Source organism: Corvus brachyrhynchos, unplaced genomic scaffold (assembly GCF_000691975.1).
Source record: "Corvus brachyrhynchos isolate BGI_N302 unplaced genomic scaffold, ASM69197v1 scaffold1337, whole genome shotgun sequence".
Classification (NCBI taxonomy): domain Eukaryota; kingdom Metazoa; phylum Chordata; class Aves; order Passeriformes; family Corvidae; genus Corvus; species Corvus brachyrhynchos.
This window is the reverse complement of record NW_008239191.1, coordinates 260,350-284,338: the sequence shown is the minus strand read 5'-3', so window position 1 is coordinate 284,338 and position 23,989 is coordinate 260,350. Positions and strand designations below refer to the sequence as shown.

Here is a 23,989-nt window from a genome sequence, read left to right as displayed (position 1 = left end):
TATTGATTTCTGATGAAGCAGCACCAGTCTTGGCAATCCCTGAACAATGTCAGCTAACTCCCCTCAGATCATTTTCAAAAGGCTGGAGGGGGAGGTAAAGCTGTTCCTACAAAGTCAGCAGGAGCAACGTGGCTCCATTCTGCATATGCAGCTCTTTTTCAAATTTAGTCCTCTCTGTCAATGATCTTGCTGGTACTTTGTGTTTTACTGTCCTGGAACTCTGAAAGTTTAAGAGAGTTTTGTGCTGGAGAGTGGTTAGATCAGTTCTTTTTCCAGCATTTTGCTTTCTCTAAAAATCTGGAGCTAATAATTAAAAAAAAAAAAAATCCCAGCTGTGGTATATGGCTCTTTCTCTGAAAGCTTATTGACTTTTACTTCTTGCTTTTTTGAGCTTGCATATTATACTTTCACTGTGGAAGAAAGAATTGGATGCTCTGTTATACTGCAGTCTTCGTGTGGCAGTAACTCATTCCTCCACATAATAAATCCGCATTCAGTTTGGATGAACTCCAGCTGAAATTCTAAGGCTGAAAACACTTGAAACCTTAATACAGATGTAGAATGTGTGTGCTCTGAGCTGAGTCAAAGCTTTGAATCCACATGCATCCAAACATTAGGGATGTTCAGAGCTAATTGAACTCTTTAGCCTGATGTTTATAATAAGTTCTAGTTTTGGAAGGACAGGATACTCTTCATATAGCCAAAGATGTTTTTGTAATTTGGAGGCACAAGAGACTTGCACTTCAGAATCAGAGGAGTACTTTTGAAAATCCTACCCCTAAGGGATATTAATGAAACAGGAAGAAATATGTGCATAAAAGGTCAAAAACACAGGCTAACAGAAAACAGAAGTCTCTACTGGTAAAAAAGCTGATAACAAGCAACAGGAATGTGCTATGGAGTTAACTTGTCAAAAGACATGAGGCTTTCTTGGCAAGAAGAGCCCAAAGTGACTGCAATGACTTCTTTCACATGGGGGAGTTACCTAGTGAAAACAGCACTCCCTGGTGAGCTGAGTAAAGCACAGGGCTTGTGTTTAGTGCTATTCTCTGGATCCATAGGTTTGCAGCTCATGGAGTCCAGACACTGCATCCCTCCCTTTCCCAACGGGCAGGTAAGGTGCTGCCTGCCTCGCTGAATACTCCCTTTACTGGGTATCCAAAATCTTTTGGTTGACATAAACCTTTGGTGTTGCATCAGAAGAGACTGATTTGTCCCTTTGTCATGGGCATGAATATTTGTCATGGGTGAATGTGTTGGATGTTTCACTGAGCAGTCAGGCCTGTTGTTTGGAAGCTTAAATATAGACTAAGATACAGTGGGCAACAGTGGAGATGAGGTTCAGGAGGACAGAGGTTTACATGAGTGTCGCTTCCATTTGGTAGCCTGATGAGACTGAAGGAGATAAAAAGAAATAACATGAAATATGGGGTTTTATCTTTTAAACGCAATGGTAATAGCAAGAATAATAAAACCATTTTGTGTTTTCTTTTTTTTCTTCTCTTCAAGACCCTGCAGAAGTTTTGGTGAATTATGATGGCTCTCAAGAAGAGGCAGATTCTTCAGAGAACACCTTGCACCCAGACTTCGCGAAAGTAATGGATGTTATGTTTTTCTTTACAAGTTTAGTGCAAAGAATTTCCTAGGTGAAAAATGCCTGCCAATAGCTTAATCATTAATATTGTGAAAGGTTGAAAAATATAGCACAGTCTATTAAAATTGTTAGAGGCACAACAAATGACAGGAATAATCTTCTTTCTGAGCAACTCATCCTTTTGTTTAAGTGAGAAAATCTCCATCAGATGCAGAGAGAGCAGGTGCTCCACAGAGTATTTTGATTTAGACCAGGAAGGCAGTAAGGGTCTGGTCCCTGCAGTTATGTGTGAAATATTTGCTCATCTGAAGTGCATTTCAGTAGAGCTTGGCCCTTGGAGAGCCAAGATTTCCTGTGTGACTGGCAAGGAAGGGAGCTCTGAAGTGCTCATTGCCTTTTGTAACTTCACTGAAAGATATGTGTGCTACCAGGGGGAGGCATTTTGTCCTCTGGAGCTTATAAACTGCTTCATGTGGATGAGATAATTGTAGATGGTGCTGAGAAGCTTTTTAATGAAAAGCTAGATTGGAAATGCTTCACTGCTTTCTCTTAAACGAATGCACAATCTGTTTGTAGCCTTCTGCCAGTGAGCTGCTGTAGATACTGTCTGTCTACAAAGCCAAATGCTGTTTGAGGATGTTACTCACACAGATTTGAACTGAAAGCTGTCTATGCAATTGAGGACAGAATTTTACTGTAGATCATATTCATATATGTGAAGTGGTCACCTAGAATGAGAAAAAGAAAAAAAAATCAGATCACCAAACAAAATAAACACGAAACAACCAACCAGATAAAATGTGGTTTATGTATTAAGAGCAGCAGAAGTGTCTGATCATCTTGTTTGTGGATAGATTCTTTCTAATGATTTAGTTGATGCAGATATCTCAGAAGTATCTTACTGATATCTCAAAGACCACTGGTGCCTGCAAGGCTATAGGAGATGGTCAGCTTGTTTTGTGATGCTTGTTTTGCCCTTTATATAGATAATTCCTGTTCCCCCACCCTGGCTCTGTAAGCCTGGCTGCAGCAGTGTTCTGTGGCCTTTCCTTAGTCTGTGGCAGATAAATATGCTGATCCCATCTCTAAACCAGTTTACCAGAGCCACATCAGGGCCTACCTCTTCAGGTCAGGCCACAGGCAGTGCATGTTAGGAAGTCAATGTAGAGCTCTTGGTCTTGCTGGGCTGCTACTGCTGCTTGTTACTTAATGTGTGCTGGCAATGTCATGGTGTGGAAGATGTGAGACACTGAATGGGACCTGAACAAGAGAATATCCTGTGCCATGGTAACTAAGGGTTGTACTCAGTCCTAGGCAACCAGAAAAGATGGACACTCTGTTAAAACTTCAGAGATTAACAATTTAAAAATTAGGGGAAATCTAAGTGCAAAGAAAGATTGAAGGAATTGAGCATGTTTAGACTGAGAAAAAAAATTCAGAGCTATCCAAAGGGATCTTTAAGGGGAAGGGAAATGTATAGGGCTTACTTTACATATTGGATAAGTGAGGTTAAATAGCAAGGAAAAAGTTACCACAGTTAGACATAAGGATAAACTTTTAGAAGGTGGGGTAGGAAAGCACCAGGCAGCTTCAGGAGGTGAAATTGGTTTTGTCAGAGAGCTTGCTATTAACTTAAGCATGTGTCTGTCAGAAAGGAAATAGGTATGTGTGATCCTCCCTGTGGCAGAGGGTGGATGGGAGAGGACTCTCAGCCTTCCCTTTGGGTGACGCTGCAGTCTGTGTGTCTGCCCAGCCTGTGAGTGTGAGTGCCATTTGCTGCTCCCCTTTCTGCCTTCCCCTGGCAGGTGTTTTTCTGTGGGGCTGGTTTTTTGGGGATTTATTTCCCTCATCTTGGGAATCTCTAAATTGATTTTGGTGTATCTTACTCGATGGATAGCACACGTGAACATACAAAAACTTGAATTACTTAATTGATCTATTTTGGGATTTCTTAAAAGTATGTCATGGCCTGAAAATCCCTGCTTCACAAGCAGAGTGTGCATGGAAATGCTTTGGGAAAACTGCTGCAGAAATGGGAAATGTTGTTGTGAGTGAAAACATGGATCACTCATTTAGAAGTCTAAAAACTCTATGGATTTCTGTTCTTGTGCAGAAAACTAATTTATTATCTGTCACCACAGTACATCACAGAAACAGAAGAAACAGTGAAAGCTTCTCGGAATACAGAGCGGCTAAACCTGTTCTCTTTGGATCCTGATATAGCAGTAAGAGATTCTAAATTTTTTTTTTCAATTCTTAGAAGTTTTAAAGTACAGGTGGCACGAGCTAACTGGGTTAGCTGAGCCAGGAAAGTGGTTTGCACTTCAGCAAGCAACTGGGTATACCCAAGGCTTCAGCTGTGAAGAGAGAGGGGAGCTATCTGTAGTCCACAGAGATTTCTGTACAGACTCTACACTTTGACTGCAGAATGGCTGAGGATGGCAGTGACCTCTGGAGGTCACCCAGTCCAGTCGAGCTAAACTCTGAATGAGCTTAAAACAAGCATTAAAGCAAAGTTTAACATTTAATGTGAGGATTCAAAGAACATTATTTCTTGCACTGGATGTGATTTAAATAGAAATTTTATTTTACTTAAAAAGAAGGCTTAAGTAACAATGGGATCAGTGTATATTTAAACTTGAGCCTGCTGTCAATCAGCTACAAGACCTTTATTCAAAGTATTAAGCGAATTGAAATAGTAATGTGGCATATAAGTAATGGGAAAAGAGGGAAATGCCTGCAATCTCATTCTAAAATGTGGTGTTAATAATCTGAAAATGTGAGTTTTTTTAATCTATATGAGGAGATTAAAAGCTAAAGTTTCAGAAACAGTAAGTAAACAAGAAAAAAGTCTGTTCTAAAATTACAGGAAATCTAATTTGAATCCCTAATTCTGCCTCTGACATTATATATGTCCTCAGGCAATCTTTTTGGTTTGTTTCCTAATCTATAAATTGGGAGTAACACTCATTTACTGTAGTAATATGAAGATACCAAGAGTGACTTTTGAGGTTTTCAGGTGTTTCAGTGGTTGCAAAGACCTTTAAAAAGCTTACTTAGTTTTGGAATATGATGTTTTTTCCTATATATAACAAATTGCCCAACTTGTTTTAGGCATTGAATCCTCAGAAAAGGGAGTTTCCAGGGAGAGACTCAGTGATAAAGCCATTCGAAGAAAAGCCTGCAAAGAGGATCCTGATAACCTGCAAATCCCTCAGTTTGAATCTCCAGGCCTGTGTTACTGAAAATGAAAATGATCCCTCAACCAATGTAAGCTTTTCTTATTTCTCTGTGATTTTTCTCTTTTTTTTTTTTTTGGTTTGTTGGTTTTTTTTGGGGGGTTTTTTTGTTTTTTTGTTTTTTTTTTTTTGTTGGTTTGATGCTTGGGGTTTTTTTTCTCTTTCTGTACATGTGTTGGTTTGGAAAGAGAAGTGAAAGGAAAGCTGTCTCACACATGCATACTACATTCACTCCTCCTCCCCTGACCATTCCTTTGGACTGAATAATGAAACTGATTAACTTTTCAATAGATATTTTGAAGCTGATTTAGATTGCAGACTTTTAGCTACAGTTCAGTGGAGAATCAAAAATGTTTAAATCCTTGAGGATTCTTAACAATTGCTATAAGAAGAACGAGTTTAAACTGCCAAGACTTATGTAGGGAGGTAATTGAATATCAGTTGCTGGTGAATTGGGTTTTTTTTGCTGGTTTTTTTTTCTGAGAGAGACCAGGAACCAAGCAGATAAAGTTACAGGAGAGAAGGCAAAATAGAAAGGACAGGATGTTTCATCTAGTGGAAGAGTCCAGCTAAAAACAGGACAAACCAGAAAATTTTGCTTATTCTTACTGTAAAAAAAAAAGGGGCAGGGAAAATTGGGATGTAGATGTTAGTCTATAGCTTTTAGTTAGTTCTCCTCTGAAGCAGGAAAGTTATGAGACATCAGTGTCCCAGCAACTCCACTTTCATATATTACATATGAGGCATTGATTTTGTTTGTTGATTTGTTTGTTTTTCATTTGAAGATGACCTCTACAGTGAGTGCAAATTCAGCATGATGTAATCAATATCTTTTTTTGGCAGACTGGAATAACTGTTTAAATAAAGTCACGATAACTGCACCAAGGGCATGCAATATTCACTGCAGAGGCTGAAAAAGCATAGGACACTGTTCCTGTTATGCACTGCTCTTTATCTCCACAGTTTTAAGGTTCTGATTTCTGGACAGCTCAGGTGGTGTTATTCTGAGGCTGATTTATTCTGTCAGAACTGTGGATGCTCTCTGAAGGTTACTTTCAGTCACAGGACTGAATTCCCTGGTACTCTGCCATAGGATAAGTGGGCACTGTCAGAGTGGTTTGAGTGCTGGTTTCCCAGCAAAATGGAACATGTGTTTCCCACAGAATAATACACCCACGCTTTTGTGTTTGTACCAGTAAACATTTTCCATCCCCTGGCATTTGTCATCTTTGTGTTGCATTTCTGACGATCCCTGGAAAGCCCACACTCACTCTTCCCTCTTTTATAATGACTCTGAATCTGCATTTTAAAAATCCTGCGGTGTGTTTACTGGGACTCTATTCATTTACTCTAATAATTAGTTATCCAGTTGCTTTTGATTCTGTGAGTTTCTAAGCTCTCAATTCCTCTTCTGGTACTCTGTTGACAAAAAAAGAAAGCCCCTAAAATCACATGCTTTGAAACTAACTTGGGCAAGGGGGTGTGTGAGTGTTTTTAATGTATCTCATAATTTGTAAATATTTGTTTACTTTCTTTTTTTGTAGTTGCAGAAATCCATTAAAAGATAGACCTTACCCTCATTCTCTCACTTACCCCTGTATTATGTTTCTGGTATTTTCTCTAGGTAGAGCCTTTCTTTGTGAGCGTGGCACTGTATGACGTCAGGGATGGCAGGAAGATCTCTGCTGATTTTCATGTGGATTTGAACCACACTCTGGTTAGACAGATGATTTCAGGTTCCTCGTGTCTAGTAGAAAATGGTGCAGTTGACTCAAGTATTGACTCAAATGAAATGGAAGAACCACAGGTCAAAGGGTTCCCAGAAGAGTGGCTGAAATACCCCAAACAGGTACTCCACGTGCGACTTGCATGGCTTAGTGACCTGTGTGACTTCTTTAGAAAGATCAGTAGTATTCTTTTTCATTGGAGAAGTCATGTATACTACCAGTGGTTCTTGTTTTCAAGAAAATGCTTTTTCATGTGTTGGTTGTACTCATATACAGCTTTCTGAGAACCCTGTATAGACCATTTACAATCAAAACTGTGATAAAAGTTAGTGTCTCTTATTTAGCGAAACCACCCATATTTCCTGTGCTCTTTGGGTCCATTTTCTGAGCTCTTCCAACGAGCCAGACAAAATCACAACTCAGACCAACACCTAGATGCCTAGATGCTGCAATAATCTCAAAGTGCTTTCACATTCTTGCTGTTGCCATAAGCTGTGTGCTGAAACAGCAGCATGTGTTACTTTTCTCTTCCTTTCATTCCCCTGAGGAATGACTGATTTAGGCCAGCTTTTAGGTGCTGCCCAAGAGAGGAACAGTTAGGTTAGACCATGCTAACATGGTCATACTGCTTTTTGACTTGAATCAGTCTGTTTGCAAGGTGCTGCACGTGCACAAGTTGACTTCAGCACTAATACAAAGATTTTCTTTTCCGTCTGTCTGTGTTGAATAAATCAAGATAATAATCCTTAATACTCGTTTCTGGATTTGGTTTGTTACTGTTTCCATGAACAGAGAGCACTGGCAGTATTTCCTTTCTCCAGTACTGCTGTATATTTTTGAACTGTTCTCTTTTATCCACAGGCTCTTTTCTCCATAAGTAATCCTCACTCTGAGATTGTACTAGTGGCAAAAATAGAAAAGGTGCTTACGGGAAACATTGCCAGCAGTGCCGAACCTTACATTAAGAATCCTGATTCTTTTAAGGTAATGTAACAGGAACATCAGTTCCTTCTCTGTAGCTTCTGCGTGCTGGAAGCTGAAGGCATCGCAAACCGTACTGACGAATCTCAGCAGTGTGTGGTTGCTGAACAGGACAAGCTCCCGGGAGCCCCATGCTTCAGAAAGCAAATGTCCAAGTTCACTGACTGAATGAATGAAGCTCCATTTTGCCTGCAACATGCAAAACCATCTGTGGTGCATTCCTGTGCTGGTTATGCCTTAGTACAGGGATATTCTCTTTCAGCAATCTTTTAGAAATTATGAGCTAGGGAACTTTGTACATGAGCAAAGTTGGCCTAGGCACCTGTCTGTCTCTGAGAGCAGGCACTGCACCTGCATTGGGTAATTACAGAAAACCAGAACAACTTTAATGCAGTTCTGAATAAAGGAGTGGTGAAAGGGTTTAATTTGTCAGCAGCATCATATTCATCTTGTGATGTCTCTGCTGTCCACCCTGGAACCTTTTGTTATGAACAATATCAGGCCAAATTATTGTAGTGATGCTGTAGCCTCTTCAGCTTGCATGTACTTTGTGCACCATTTAAGGTGTTAGAATGCTATTGATGAAATAATTCACATTTCCATTTTTGCAGTGGGCACAGAAAGTGTTAAAATCCAATAAACAGTTCTGCAGCAAGCTGGGGAAATACCGTATGCCATTTGCTTGGTCAGTGAGGTATGTACTCATTCTTTTCATGATTTTAATAAGCATCTTATTGCTTATTCCCTTGGACTTCTATCCTTTTATTCTTTCCCACTTTTTCTGCCTGAAGCTAAGCAAAGCTTTCTCTCTGGTCCAGGACCCCGGAATATCCTGCAGTTTTTTTGTTTCATTGCCCTATTTTTCTCACAGCTAAACGTCCGTTACTTGCTCATTAAATGTTACTGTGGTGGAATCTTTTCTTCAGGTGTGTAGTGAAGTTGCCAGGGAGCAGCAAAGGTAGCTGATGAAATATCAATTTATCATGAGCTCCACCATTCATTGGGTGCTAAAAATTGCCAAAGAGATGTTAAAGTCACAGTTCTCATAAGAATTTCCTGCAAAGAGAATTGTGGTCTGAAAGAGAGTTGCAGTGGCCACCTAGAAAGTAGGTGCATAGGTGTGAAGCTCTGTTCTTGTTATGATGCCTGTCAAGTTTTAAGAAAACTCTAACCAAGGACTTGAAGTGCTTTGGGGGTAATATTGAGGGATTATGGTTCAGGTACTCTTGCATTTTTTGTGGTTAGTAGGTGATGGAGAACTTCTATTTTCTCATTTGGCAGGTCAGTTGGGTTTTATTGCAGGTCAGTGCAGTGGCAGTAATGGATTTTTATTCTTTCTCTCTCTCCTCCTGTATAATTTTTTGCTGGTCTCACCTCAAGATTGAGGCACCCCTGTGTCTTTTGATCCCCTTTTAGCAAACATGGCTTTTTTTTTTTCCTTTTTTTCTTCCTTGAAGTTTTGATGTAATTCCTTTCTCTGTCGTCTCCCTTTTATCTTTCTCAGTGTTGTTTAATTTCTTCAACTTACTGCTGCCCTGGAATGAGAGAGCTTCCTAATGGAGACCCTCCTGTGTGTCCCTGTGACAGCTCTCCTTTCTTTCTGCCATGTGTAGAGCAGGGAATATAAATTTTTATATTCCCTATAAAAAGGAAAGCTTTCAATTGCCAAGTGAAAACATTCCTCCTTCTCTGTGGCTTCTGTTCTCACAGCAGCAGGCCAGGTGGAGAGCTGCCTAAAGCTCTCAGTAGGGAAAAAGGAAGAGCAAGTGCTGGGTGAAAAATTCGTGTTGTGGCATTGCCCGTAGTTATGAGAGAGCTCTGTGGTGTGTGCTTCTTCTGGGGAGCACAGAGCTCCAGAAGGGCACAGTTTCCCATGACATGTGCAGAGGAAAGCTTCTGATTTTAGAATATGGTGCTTAGATGGCAAAGAAGGAAACATGCAGTGAGGTATGGCCATTTGAAGCGTTCATTTATTTTTTATTTATGTACTTTCTTTCTCAATATCCAGTAAGAACAGGAGAGGTAAGTGAGTGCTCAAGAGAAAGGCTGATAGTGTGTTCTGATCTGTCATTCCAAGCTCAAGGATGCTCATAAATATTTGCTATGTCTGTGTAGCTGGAGGACCTTTCATCAAAATCATATTGATGGGTTGATAGAGACACTTTTACCATGTAACAGACTGTGCAATGGCAGGTGGTGCAGGCTTGGCACCAGACTGACCTGAAGCTTCCTATTAACTCTGCCTGCCTGCCTGTGCTCTGTGGCAGTACCATCAATGATAACGTTCTGCAACTCAGCCCTTGCTGTAGCTATCTTTAGGTGTCATGATGATTTTAACTAGTTTAGGGTCTGGCCAGGCACTCATGCGTATAAAGAAGGCTAGAACATTCTTCCACAGCTTCAGCAAATCCTGCCAAAAATAAAATACAGAAAGGTTTTCTTCTCATTTTGAAAGAAGTGTATTTTCCTTTTATAGGATTCCCCAAGCGTCAATCCCTTGTTGCCTTGTGGTGAGAGGGAGTGGGCAGGAGCAGGATTTGGGCTGTGCCCCACTCCCCTGGTTCTCAGCTGCTGGGCTGTGTGTTCCACAGCTGTACTGCCCAAGTGCATCACGGAGTGTGTGCCTCAGCCCAGAACTGTGGCTGCAGCTCTGCACTTGCTCTGCCTAAGGGAAGTCTTTACAGACATGAGTGAAGTTTGCTGTGGCCTCTGTCCCTGTGAGGCACAGAGCACCCTAAATGCCTGTCAGGCTGAGGGGCATTGAGAAAATATAAATTCCACACTCATTTACATCTATTTGTGTATTAACATTGCTCAGGTCTGACTTTGGTAAAAGCGGAGTATAAAATCTATTTCTGTTTTCACAGCTTGAAAACAGAAGTTTCCACATGAGGCTATCGCGCTACAGGGGGAAAAAATGGTTTGGCTATGATAAATAGCAAGACCCTGGGTTTGGAAATGTGTTTTCCAGTTAGTTCATTCTGGCATTAAGCACACTCCTGTTTTTGTGTGGAAATTTTCCCTCCTTAAAGCAGTTACAGATGGCCGCAGTGCAATTTTTACGTATGCATTCAGCAAGCCAAACTCTTGACAGCTGAGTATTGCACATGTGACTGAAACTCTTAATTAGCTCCTGTGGCACCAGTTTGTTAGCATTGCTCAGAAGCATGACTCAGGGTTCTTCCCTGATTTCCTGCTGGGAAATCTGGTGTCTGTGTGCTCTCGCAGGTATAATTACGCTATGTGTTAGAATTACAGTGTGTCAGAGTCTCGTATTCCTGCCAGAACTGCCAAAGTTTGCAAATATCTGCCTCAGCTACATATTGTAGATGTGGGGCGAAAAACTTCATTCACAGAGATTAGTTTTTACACTCTTACTCCTTCAAACCTTCTCCACCCTTGTAAACATAATGTTTTGGAACCTAATATTTGACTCCTTCAGCAGCTTGTGCAGCTGCTGGTTTGGTTTAGCCGCTGTAGGTTGAGGTAGCTGAAGGCAGTGAGACTGCACCGATTTCCAGTAGCTGCAGATCTTTCACTGAATGTCTAACCCTGGAGGTGAGCAATTTTCCTGCAAATCATGAACCACTACTTCAAAAGTACTTTTTTCAAAGTTAAATGATGAACAATGTGTAGGTTTTCTGTGCTCAGAGAATTTTTTTAGGATTGTGGACAATCAGGTAACAGTGTCAGAAGAGCAGAATCATATAAACACTTTAAGTACTGAGATGATGTTACAGTTTCTTTAGTGTAATCTATTAACTTGCTTACCTCTAAATTACCACTTTCAGAATCTCTTCAGGAGTTTAGTTCTGTGAAATGTTTCTTATTAAAACATCTCAGTAAATAAGTGCCCAGCACTAAGGCGTTGTTAATGTATTAGACTAATATTGGACCCCTGGACTGTAGAAGTTTTTAAAGCATTTCCTTGTTTTGACCTGACAGTTGTCATTCTCAAATGCCTTCCGTATGTTCCTTGTGACAAGGAGCACTTTTGTTCTGCCTGCAAGGATCTAGCAAAACATGGGATTGCAGTTACTTGACTGCAGCTGTAACACATTCAATACTTGCCGCTCTGGCAATTCTTCAGCTTTAATAATTGCGGGGAATGGAGACACCAGTACAGTTTTCCCAGTGCATAAAACATACCTTTTTTAGAAGGATTATCTTGTTTTCAATGGACATCTAAACTACTCATGTGGTTCTAAGAACTTTATATAAATTGAGTACTTTGTGTAAGCTGGAGAGATGAAAAATATTTCCATTTTGTAGTAGTTTCATGCCTTTAATTTTGTCCTGGGTGCATTATTTCAGTGGGGATATGCTGCTGAAGCAGTCCTAGAAGGTAGAGCGTGTGATAGCCAGGGAGCACTGATACTCTGGAGCAGTGGTTGTAGGCAGGACGACTCTGTAAAGCCCTTCTGACTCCAAACCAGAGGGGAGGAGTGCGCAATCATGGAAGCTTTTGGGTTTGAAGAGACCTTGAGGATCATGATGCTGTGTTCCTGAGCCTCCTGAAAGGCAGTGCTCAATACCACTGACCCAGAGTGAGCTATTTCCAGCTTCATTTCCTTTTCACTTGTATTCCCAGCCCTTCCTTGGTGAGTGCCCCTACACTCTGCTGCACTGAGCAGGGGTTTGTTCGGTGCCAGAGCCTGCACTGGAATCAGTTAATAGTTTCCAGCAGAGCCTGGTTTTGCTCAGCATCACATTGCAGAGCCCAGTGGCACAGCGGAAATCACTCACCCAATGTTTTGGTCCTCTCTGTTAGTCTGGAGGAGGAAGCAGTGCTGAGTCCAAGAAATATCATAGTGTCACCAATACTGTAATAATTATTAAATCTTTTTTCTTTCCTTTTTCTTTTTTCTGACAGCAGTTTAATAGAATTTGTAGAGTAAGTGGTGGCTGCCAGAAATGAGGTCTGGTTTCTCCCTAGTAAGCTTTTTGACATGGTGTATTGGTGTGGACCTTATTCCCTCCAACAGCTGGAGGCAAAAATCTGATAGAAGAGAGTTGATCATTACAGTTGCAAAGAACTGAAATAGGGATGCTTCTCTCAGTTAATTAAGTTAAGATACGATGCATTTATACTTATTCTTGGGATCCTCTTCCAAAGGTTTGCTCCGTTATTTTGCATCTGGCAACAATTTGTCCTGGCATCAATTCTTCTTCTCACTGGCAGTGGAACAGAGAAGTAAATTAAGGAAGCAAGATTGGCCAAATGATTCACAGAACAGCACTTAGTGTCAAGAACATTTTACTTCTGTTAAGCAACGATTTTCATACTACAGTTGAATCCAAGGTTGATTAATTTGGATGGCTGTTACGTTATCTGGTCCAGCCAGCATGTGTGACCCTTGAGGATATACAAAGGGCACTGGAGTGTCTTAATAAATGTTTGGAAATGTCTTCCTGTGCACACAACAGCTGATATTTATTGTTCTCAGTTATAGATGGTTATCCTTCTTTTCCATTTTGTTGGACACTTTGTAACTGGTTCATCAAAAATTTAGTTGGTGCTGCCCAAACTTGTTTTGTGGAGGAATGCTAAGCCACAGTGAGCTGGTGTCATGCTCCTGGAGGACACAGGACAGATTTAATGCACAGGAGCACTCATTGAGGTCTCTAACCTGTGTTTCTTTATGTGGTAGGAGGTGGTGGTTGAGATTTGACAGCTTGCTATGATTTCTGTTGTTTAAAATTATAATGATTTTCCTTGGATAATAACTTCTTGGATGAAATTACCTATGGATGAAGCCACCTATGGATGCACAGAATTCTTCAAACTGATTCCTTGAAATAAGGAATCAGTCTCTTTGTTGAAGTGAGGAGTCGTGTCCATGATGGGTGAGAGGCTCTCACTCAAACCAGGTCTGAGGTCTTTGCAGGACTGGGATTCACATGGAATAAACTGAAATTGGCTTTGCTCCTGCAAACATAAAGTTTGGCAATGCTTTCTAGGGTGATAATCTGCAGAGAGGCCATGAATTTCTGTAAGAATTCATATCACAGCTTTGTTAAAAGATTACAAGACAATTTCAAATGCTCAAATATATACATACATATATATATATATATATGGATGAGTGTTTATAAATAAGCCATTTTTCTTTCTTTATAGGCCAGTGTTTAAAGATAATCAGGGAAATGTTGACAGAGACTCCCGATTCTCACCTTTATTCAGGCAAGAAAGTAATAAGATTTCCATGGAAGATTTGATTAAACTAATAGCAGAATACAGAAGGTAAGGAAAAGTTTCTAATTTGCTTTGAAGCTTTATAAAGCTGTGCAGAATAATGGTTGCTGGTTTTTTTCTTCATTTAACACAATGTGCCAAAGTGGCCATGTTAAATTTTATTATATTAGTTTTTTCACATTAGGTTATTACCTGCCAAAGAGTGCTTGAGGTTGGACTTTCCAGGAAAATTGAAACGTCATTTGGCACATTAAAATAAATGTTATTATAACCTAAAAATAGTGATTGCTTAAATCAGCTTTTATCAGGGGAAGATGCAGTTGAAGTACTCAAAAAGAGAACATTATCTCAGGGGAAAAAAAAACGAGAAAAAAGAAAAAAAGCATTTTTATGGGTTTCCCAGCTCCTTGCTTTTGTTTGCTTGAGTTTCCGTGGCAAACTGAAGAATGGACATCAAAAGTAAAAACCTTCTCCAAGTGTTTTACAGTCTGGAAATTACTGAACAGAGGTTTGGCTGAATAGTCTTCCACACAGGTATAAATCAGGTTAATCCTAGAGCAGGGTCTGTGTTTATACTGGATAAGTGACATGAGAATTGAACCGTGTATTTCTTCTTGTCCCTTCTACTCTAAATGTGCCTAAAAAGGAATTCATCTAAATAATTTCTTTTCCATTTATATTTTAAAAAAAAAATCATAGAAAGATTGACTGTCAGCCATGGGGCTTGGATCAGGCCCTTAACTTCTTGTGCCATCTTGCTGTTACTGGTCAGGACACTCTACTGACTATTCATTAGTGTCACCACTGCTGTGTTTGTGTCTCTAAAACATCTTCTAGACAAAAGAGATTTAGCATCATAGTTTTGGCACTACTCAAATTGCTTAGGCACAAGGAATATGTCTTCGTCCCTTTTCAGCATGGTACTTGCAGAAGCCACAATGCTGTGAGCTCCTCTCATCCCAGTGCTTATTGAATTCCTTTTAGGGAATATTTTAGAAAGTAAAAGTAGGTAGTTAATTCTCATAAATTTTGCTTCATCACTTTCTTTGTCTTCTACAAAATAATATTGCTTGCAAAAAGAAGGCAGGAATGAGACTAAGGAAAAAAAAAAGGGACCACAAACCAAATCATATTTTATTTCTGCTGTTATATTTGATTAGAGTTTAATAGCAATAGGTGTATCTTAAATGTGTTTCATGTATATTTATATCTTAAATCAGGGTCTGTTTTTCATTTTAGATTAATTCCTGTGATGGTATCATCTCTATTGTTCTAATTTTCTAAAATTTTTTCATTTATCTCATTGCAGGGCGGAGAAGATTAGCAAAATACAGACTATACCTGGCTGTTTGGACATTGCAGTTGATTGTGTTCCTTTGGAACATCCAAGTATGATTCCACTTGAAAATTAATTATTCTAATTACATAGGATATTGTCATAGGCTTTCAATCCATAATCATGCCTCGAGACAGTTCTGACAGAAGTGTCCATTGTGTAGGAAAATGTATGCAGGGGAGTGTTTTTGGTTTGTTGTCATTTAATTATGCCAGTCTTTGTTTCATCCTGTACCTGGCCAGATGCACCCCAGTTTTTAGTGCCTGTGAAAGAGGAGAAAGAAACCACACTGCTGTATCTGGCCTAGAGCCACTTTTCCCCATCCTGCATGGGTTGCAGAGCACCTGCATTGCTCTGAAGCTGGCAATTTCCTCTTGTACTAGGTTAGAGGGAAGTAAAATTTGTTGCGGTGTATGTGAGGGATCACAAGCTTCTTTCAGCTTCCTCACACCATATTGGTATTTTCCTGGGCGTTATTCTATGATTTGAGGAAGGAATTTGTAGGCAGGGTCTGTCCAATGGCTTTTCCCAGAAATAGTTCTGGTAGCTCTGGACATCCCTAAGTTGGTGGCCCCTCTCAGCTTGAGTTCCCCATAAAGTTAAATGCCTCACTGATTTAATGACATAGGAAGAGAAAGTATTCTCTGTCCAGTTTTAATCTCTCCCAGTCTCGGTGACAGAGTGCTTATTTTCATCTTCTGTTTCTTGATCTGATTTCAGTTATCCCAATTACATCATGTATTTGATCTAGTTCTGCACTGCTCATTTCTTCATTTTATTTATTATGTTATTAGATAATAGAAAAACTTAAGCTGTTGAGCTGTAAAATTGATTAGAAGCAGTATCTCTCAGTACTTTCTGCAGAAATTGTCCATATACCAATGGGGCTCTTACAGCATTAAATGTCACCAAACACTATGTTTGTGTCAAAAGGGGTTACCAATGCTGTCCAGTTTAACTCAAGTGAGAAAAACCATTTGAGGATGACATATTGCCACTGTTCTGAGGTAATATGTAAATTTAAGGCATCTCAGCATTACTCATTCTTTGTAAATAAAGGCAGGATTTTGCATGTTCCATCTCAGTATTACTTACTCTTCATAGTAAGACTGTAAAAACAAACACAATATGTGATGGCTCTCTTTCCTTTTCTTTTGAAGACTGTGTAACTTCATCCTTTATTCCAATCAAGCCATTCCATAACGTAAAAGAGCATCAACCTACAGTGGAAGTTGAGGAATTCGTGCAGGAATCAACGAAATATTCTCGACCTTACAGAGTGTACAAGAACCAAATATACATCTATCCAAAACACCTCAAGTATGACAGCCAAAAACACTTCAACAAGGTACAGTATGTGATTGATTCAGGCCAACATGGGGTAGTCATACATTGCATGAACTCTTTTAGGAGTAATGGAGTACTTACAAAGGAGAGGAAAATGGTGATGTCACTGAGTTGGCTTTTCATCTTTTTCAGGATTTGCAATGATAAAATATTGGTACAATTTTAATGAGTTGAATCTGTGGGTTAATTTTAAGTTGTACTACTGGTGCAAAGAGAGAGAATGTGGTAATACCTTCTTCACAATTTTCAGAAGGGCTTTATGGTAATGACATAATGTGAGCAGATAAAATTAATCTGGATAATTTTTGTAGTTCTTAAATGAAACCTGAGTACCACTTGTGTTTTCATGTGGTTGAAAACTAATTAAGGATAAGATATAGGTAAGTCCTGTCACTTAATAATCTGCTTCTACACAGTCATTTTGAGGCCTACCTTGCATTTTGCCAGTTTTTCTTGGAATTTTTATTTCTAGTGATATCACTATGATTTACAGGCATTATAAATATTGATACACCATCTGCACATTTCTCCTGGATTCTGAAAAGACCTTCTTTCAGCTCTGTAGTTTGCCTGAGTTTTTATGGGTACCCCATTTCTGATCTAAGCTTTAATATGCTCCTGTCTCTCCAGGCACGGAATATAACAGTGTGTATTGAGTTTAAAAGCTCTGATGAAGAAGGAGCAAAGCCATTGAAGGTGAGCTGCAAGAGGAGTATATTCAGAGCATGCTATTTCTGAGGACATTACTTATAAAATCCAGGAATAAGGGCGATACTAAACCAGAACAATTAAAGAGTGGGTGTTGTCATACATCCCTCTACATTTGCACTGTGGTTCTGTTAGAACCCAGCTAGTCATAGTGATTCCATTTTGTAGTGCTAGCTTTCTGACTGGTGGAGGGGAAGGAAGATAGTATTAGAAAACTGAACCATTTTTTACAGTGCATCTTGCTTATTCTAGAATTTACCACTTATCCTACATTTCTCATAGAGCTCCGGACACTTGGTTGACAAGAGTGATGCACAAAGTTAGAAAGACCTGAGACTTAATTCTTAGCTGTGCTGTTGCCCAAGGTCTGTTGCATAGTCCAGTTGTGGTCTGGTTTTCCCAGCAATAAATAAAATTGCCATTACCCAGTAATCAAGAGTGCCCAGACAGGACCTTGCCAGAAAAGAGATTGTTAACAGGGATAGCTTTTGTAACATTGGAAAGTCAGTAAGAGCACTGTATTGTACATTGAACTGCATAAAAGTGAAATAGATTTTGTAAAGCTTTTTGCAGAAAACTCTGAAATTGATAACAGCAAGGAACAAGTCTAAGGAGTCTGCATTGCTTAATTGAGCATAGGGTAATTTTCACAGAATCAATGGACTTTTACTGGAAGTGTGTATAAAAAAATCCAGGTTTGAGCACTTAATACATTTCTTTTAATATTTGATAAAGTAATGATCAATCTTTCATGATAGTGTTTTAAATGTACATACATATTAGATATACCAATACTAGTGTCTTCAGCAGAATTTCACAATGTAATGAAAACATGTTACTTTTATCAGTGTATTTATGGGAAGCCAGGTGGATCATTATTTGCAACGTCAGCTTACACTGCTGTGCTACATCATTCCCAGAATCCTGATTTCTATGATGAGGTCAGTGTGCTTTTTCTTTCATTAAATGTCTGCCAATCCCACATGTTTGCCAATGAGACTGAAAAATATCTGTACAGAACGCTTCTGTTGCAATGGCTTGTGTATCTGGAAGGGGCTGTGCTATGTCGATTGACATGCTGTCTCACGTTCTGTTTTTTCTTCTTAAATCAACTCAGTGAATTGTTCCTTTTGTAAGATGTTCTGAGCACAGTTAAGATGCTGTAAAATTAATTAGGAACAGTCCAGCTCTCTAAAATGCACGTCTGGATAACATTAAGGGTCCAGCTGCATCTCTGAATTTAATGGAAACAGTAAACATTATGATGAAGTGTGGAGCCAAGTGTCAGAACAAATCCCTTTCTGAGATATAAGATCTGCATCGGGGCATTTTTGTTGATCTAGTGGTCTGAACAGAATGTACAGTGACGTGTGGTGGCTGCAGCAAGGCATTTAGCTGGTGCTTTTGAGGATGCAGCTACAGAATAGTTTATGTGGTGGCCTTTGCCAAATGTTAGTCGCACATGCATCTTTATGTTTCACCAACATCAAGTATTGATTCCCCAGGCTTCCTGCAGGTGAACTGAATTTCACCCTATCAGTGACTGGTGTGTTTGAGGGCCTGTGAATGTCAAGTCTCTGTTCTGGATTTTCCACTACTGCTTTTTGTGTAGTGGTAAGACTGGCAAACAGCATAGAGTGTTTAGCCAGCATTTTCCAAACTGTTCTCTTAGTCAGTGAAATTTCCTTTTTTCAGTAAAAATTTGCTTTCATAAAATTGCAGAGGCAAGATCAGCAGATAATCTACAACTAGGTGTGAAGTATGAATTTTAAGATTCCTGTTTAGGAACTGAGGTGGAACTTAAAGCATTAAATTTTTAGAGATACTGAACTCCTTGCTAATCCTTTACAAGATATGTTTTGGGTTTAACATGTCTGAAAGCATCCTTCATGTGATGCTAGTGAGCCACTTGGTTTGGGGAGATTACTTTAAATTTGAATGAGGAGCTGAATTCAGATGTTAATAGCCAATTTGGCTGGAAGAGGTGCGTGCACCTGTCCTAAATGTCCCTGGTAAAGCAACTGCAGAATGTAAAAGAATGTAGGATGTTAAGGTGAAAGTTGTCTTAATCTCCATCTCTGAGTGCTCATTTTATATCTATGTTTATGGTATTAGGTTCTTACCCATAAGCTGATTTAACAGTGGAAGCATTTATCAATGATTTCTAACCCTTACTTTAGCATAGGATTAACTTGGATAAACTTCATCACAGCTCACAAGAGCAAAGGGTCATTTTTATTAGTTCTTATGGTAACGTGTTCAGATTAGTTTGTAGTTTTATTCCAGTAGGTTAATAATACCTGAAAACCAGTATGTAGGATTCATGGGTAGCATGATACGGGATTTAAGACTGAGCAGAAATCATAAATAAAAGTTTATTTTCATGTCAGCCAAAGACCTACTTGGTCTTTGCCATGAAATGATGATGAAGCAGTAGCAGAGATGTCATTTTAGTTTTTAGTTTGGTCGTCCTGAAAATATGAGCTTGGGGCTGGCTATTTTATGGCTGCTAAAGTGCAGGTGATCACTTCTAAGCAGAGTCCACCACTCTTTAGTTCTGTCCTCTTTCATCTTACACTCTTTAATCATTAATGAAATACTCCTCCACACAACAAAGTGGGAAAAAAGCTGTTTTAAGTAAAAGTGATAGATGATCATCATAAACAATTTCCTTAAGTGATCATTTATTACCATGGGGCAAACATTACCCAGTAAAGGCAGGCTATAGTTAGACCTCTGTGTAGAGAGATGTCACTCATTTAGCCCATCTCTGATGCCTGGTTTAATTGATTTTTAAACTAAAGTGAGGTGTAACATTTTACATTTCAGGTGAAAATTGAACTTCCCACTCAACTCCATAAGAAACACCACATTCTGTTTTCATTTTATCATGTTACCTGTGACATAAATGCAAAAGCTAATGCCAAAAAGAAAGAGGCTCTGGAAACACCAGGTACCTGTAGTAGAATTACTTTCAATTATAAATATAAATTATGTACATTCATATAAGGATTTCAAAGTTTTTGGCTGGATGTTACTGTCTTCCTTTGAACTTTAGAAGCTCTTTTTTCCAAAGAGTCCCATTTATTTGTTCTTGTGCACAGTGGGGTTTGCCTGGCTTCCTTTGTTGAAAGATTCCCAGTTGGCTTCCCAGGAACACCACGTGCCAGTGGCCAGCAGCCTTCCCCCCAACTACCTGAGCCTTCAGGAGCCATCGAGTACAAAGGTATTCATTCACACTTCCATGTTACTCAAATGGCACAGAGCATCCATTCGCAGGTGTTTTTCATGAGATCAGACATTTGCATTTTGCTGGGGAGTGTAAAGGGTAAATAGGGTTTCTGGTTTAGAAATACTGAATATAGGAACTAATACATGCAGCACTGAACTGAGCGTCCTATGTTGCTGATTCACAGGTGTATATGGAAAAAGTGTATTTTATTTATTCTACAATGTTGTAACTCCTCAAAATGTGTATCAGAGTGGTCAAAAAGAACTCTTTTCACAAACTCAGGCCATATGACATTCATTCTCCAGCTGATGTGCTCCACAGTCATGATTCATTCTCCAGTTTTGTGGTGTGATATCATATTTTCCCGCTGATCCAGTCCAGCTTGGATTATTTCTGCCTCCTTGTGTTTGTTTTGCTATTGTCATGAGGACAGGGTGGGGCAGGATCTGGTCCCTTGAATGGTAGCATTGGTCTTGTGCTGAAAAGTGGCTTTGTATTGCAGTGATGGTGTACGTGAAAGCACAGCAGCCAGGGCGGTTCATGCACACTCATGTGCAAGGCTGTGCACTGAAAATTGATGCAAACTTGAATAAGTAGGAAGTAGGTGGGGAAATATTTTTTTATTGTTTTTGTTTTAACAGCAGATTGGCAGTGATATAAAATGGGTAGACAATGGGAAACCACTTTTCAAAGTCTCTACTTTTGTTGTATCAACAGTAAATACTCAGGTAAGCCAGCATTCCTCTTAGCTCTATGACCTGCTTACACACAGGAAGTGTCAGGGAATGTCTGAAGGGGGGTTTAAAATCTTGTATGAATTTGTTTCTATAACATTTAAAGATTATTTCAGTGCAGAATGGCAAGATGCCAGCGATGGAATACACACTTTAAGGATGAAATACACAGTTCAAGGAAAAATAAAAATTGCTTAAGATTATACCAACAGAAAAATTGTGGAATATCAATTTAAACAGCAAGAAAATAAATTGTAAGCACCAGGAAGAAAAAAAATCTGGCCTTTGAAATGCCTTAGATTGTGAGGGAAAAAATAATTATTCACAACACTGAAAAAAGATTAGTCAAAGCACCTGGAATTTAGCAAGCTGTGCTGGCCAATGGATTGGACTAAATAAATTGATTTTCTTTCTGTGACTCAGTATAAGATGGTGGGGACCAAGTGTGTTCATGGGTGTCACAGGTGATTGCTGTAACCAGTATTTGCTGTAACTGAATTCTAGTCATCTATAATATACATTAATGTGAATGTTTCCTATTTTAGGATCCATACCTGAATAACTTTTTCCATCAGTGCCAGGAAAGGGAACAGGATCTATCTCAGCCTCCTACCTCAAAATTTATCAATTCTTGTAAGGTAAAGTAACCTGCATCATGGATTGTGCTATATAGTTGCATTTAGGGCTTTCTCTCAACTCATCCCCCACTGCAGAGTTCTAACCATGGCCCAAGTTTACCAGGAGGCAGAGGGTCTGTGACAGCTCCAGTCAGATGGACTTAATGGGACAGATGCACTGCTGGTCACACAGCTGCCTCCCATCCCTTCTCATTTAGAGCAGGGCTGCATTTGCCCCAGCAGCTCTGCTAATCCAGCCTGTGCCAAAGCTCAGATCCCGTTAGGGGATAATGCAGTGTTGCTCCAGTAATGTCTGGGGAAGAGAGTTGTAGCCTGTAGAGCTGCAATATTCCTGCTAATCCTCTCTTGCCTTAAATAACTTCTATCCTTACCTGCTCTAAAAACCTGGATGCTATTCAAAGGGCTGCTCAGGGTATTTGGGGTGTATAAATCAAGGGTGCTTGTTGCCTGTCAAGTTCTGAAACCAGAAAGAACATCTTCTGCAAAGATGAAATGAATAAGCAAGAGCTGTATCAAATGTGCCTGTATTCAGTAGAGGTCAAAAACTGTGAGAAGGGAGGAGTATGACAAGCAAATTAGAAGAGCAGCAGGTAAATGTAAGGCCCTAATTCTTTACCTGTTCATGAGTGCTGAAATTCAGAGTACTTGCTGTGCACTATGCTTGTGGAACATTAACAGACAGATAAGCAAGAAAACTGAAGGTAGATGTGACTCTGTTCCATCTCTGGACTGTGACTGAAACACCATGCATATGACATTTATTGTGTTTCCTTTTAGCAGTCTGTAAAATCCAGCAGGTGTTTGGGGGTTTAGATGTTACCATCATGTAGGTGCTTTCCTCCTTTCCTTCACTGTTGATGTTTTCCTGTATGAGTGTACCTTAATCAGATACAAGCTGCTTGGGAAGATATTTTTGCTTTAATAAGCAAAGAATAAGTTTCAATAAATCATGGTAGTTCTCTGGACAAATCCATAAGGATGGCCACTACTTTTGTTGGTAGATGCAGGTCTACCTGCAGAGCTGAAAGGAGTGGCTTTGTTTGCAAATACTGTCTTGATTTAAAGAAGTTATTAAGGAGTGTGTTCACAAATCAAAGCATCAGTGTTATTTAAAGGTTATACCTCTAAGGAATGGAGTCCTTAATTAATTTTTGGAAAGCCATTGAGCATTATGGGCAAAGTTTAGGAATCCGTAAAAGCTTTACAACTTTCTAGACAGTAAGTTGGTCATCTAAACCACCAGAACTGCACTGTTCTTTATCTGCTGTTTGTAGTTTACCTTTTAAAAATATTCCAGTGAATTTATTAGAAAACAATGTTGTATGCAACAAGAAATCACCTATGCAGTATAACCCGAGACTAAGTAATCTTCCCCAGGGTATTTTGCTTTCATTTACAAATTGCTAGTACCTTTGTTAGAAGTTCTGGAATGAATTGGAAATAACTGAAATTAAAACCTAGGAGAAATTCAAAGGCGTTTGTTTGTTTTTTATTAAAAACTCAGTATCTTTCTTGATTAGAGAAGATAATAAAATGAGAGTCCAGTCAGGTTAGTGTGTTAATACTTCTTTTTACCACTTTGCTTTTAACAAACATGTTTTAGCCGCAACAAGTTGAGTTTATCAGATCTCTGTATAAAAAAAAGAAAGAGTTTTTGTAAAAATACTAGGAAATGCATGCTTTGAAAATAGTAGTTGACTTCTTTTATTGCCCTTAAATAGTATCCTTAGTGAAATAGGGAATTGGTTTGGGTTTCTCTCTTTTTTTTTTTTTCCCCCCTTAAATCAGTGTAGAACAAAATACTGGAATTCTGAAATTTGGACAGTTATCTACAGTTGTGTTGATGCTCATATTTAAAACAAACTCCATGGGGAACCAGTTCTCTACTTAGTTGACCTGTTTTCCTCCTGCTGTTACACCAGTGGCTGCATCGCATTTTACCTGCTGAAGCAGGAAAGCCGCATGGCAGCTGTCAGCTTTCATTGCTTGTATTGAAAGTCTCTCGTTTTCTTTCTTACCTGCCTTACAGAATTTGTTGAAGATTGAGAAGATCCATGTCATTATGAATTTTCTTCCTGTAGTCCTGAATCAACTCTTCTGGGTTTTGGTGCAAAACAGTGATGATGAAGTTACAACAGCTGTGACCAGGTATCTGGATAATTCTTGTATGATGTACAGAATTCACTCAGGAGTGCAAATGCAGATGTTAGTCCAGTTATAGCTGCTCTATGACATTTAGACTGCAGTAGGTGAGAAT

General features: G+C 39.3%; 1 protein-coding gene across 16 annotated transcripts in view; it reads left to right on the top strand.

The window, feature by feature from the left end:
- DOCK10 (dedicator of cytokinesis 10) overlaps positions 1 to 23,989 on the top strand; it is a 121,567-nt gene that overhangs the window by 56,677 nt on the left and 40,901 nt on the right. For 15 of the 16 annotated variants that reach the window (XM_017740095.1, XM_017740091.1, XM_017740100.1 and 12 more), the window contains exons 9-24: positions 1,510 to 1,595; positions 3,736 to 3,819; positions 4,709 to 4,864; positions 6,458 to 6,682; positions 7,422 to 7,544; positions 8,153 to 8,235; positions 13,663 to 13,785; positions 15,047 to 15,126; positions 16,234 to 16,421; positions 17,051 to 17,116; positions 17,977 to 18,069; positions 19,958 to 20,081; positions 20,233 to 20,354; positions 21,002 to 21,088; positions 21,640 to 21,732; positions 23,762 to 23,880. In XM_017740095.1, the coding sequence (XP_017595584.1) occupies positions 1,510 to 1,595; positions 3,736 to 3,819; positions 4,709 to 4,864; positions 6,458 to 6,682; positions 7,422 to 7,544; positions 8,153 to 8,235; positions 13,663 to 13,785; positions 15,047 to 15,126; positions 16,234 to 16,421; positions 17,051 to 17,116; positions 17,977 to 18,069; positions 19,958 to 20,081; positions 20,233 to 20,354; positions 21,002 to 21,088; positions 21,640 to 21,732; positions 23,762 to 23,880 (1,852 nt within the window). The remainder of the gene's footprint in view (positions 1 to 1,509; positions 1,596 to 3,735; positions 3,820 to 4,708; positions 4,865 to 6,457; positions 6,683 to 7,421; positions 7,545 to 8,152; positions 8,236 to 13,662; positions 13,786 to 15,046; positions 15,127 to 16,233; positions 16,422 to 17,050; positions 17,117 to 17,976; positions 18,070 to 19,957; positions 20,082 to 20,232; positions 20,355 to 21,001; positions 21,089 to 21,639; positions 21,733 to 23,761; positions 23,881 to 23,989) is intronic. The other variant, XM_017740088.1, reaches the window with a different exon arrangement.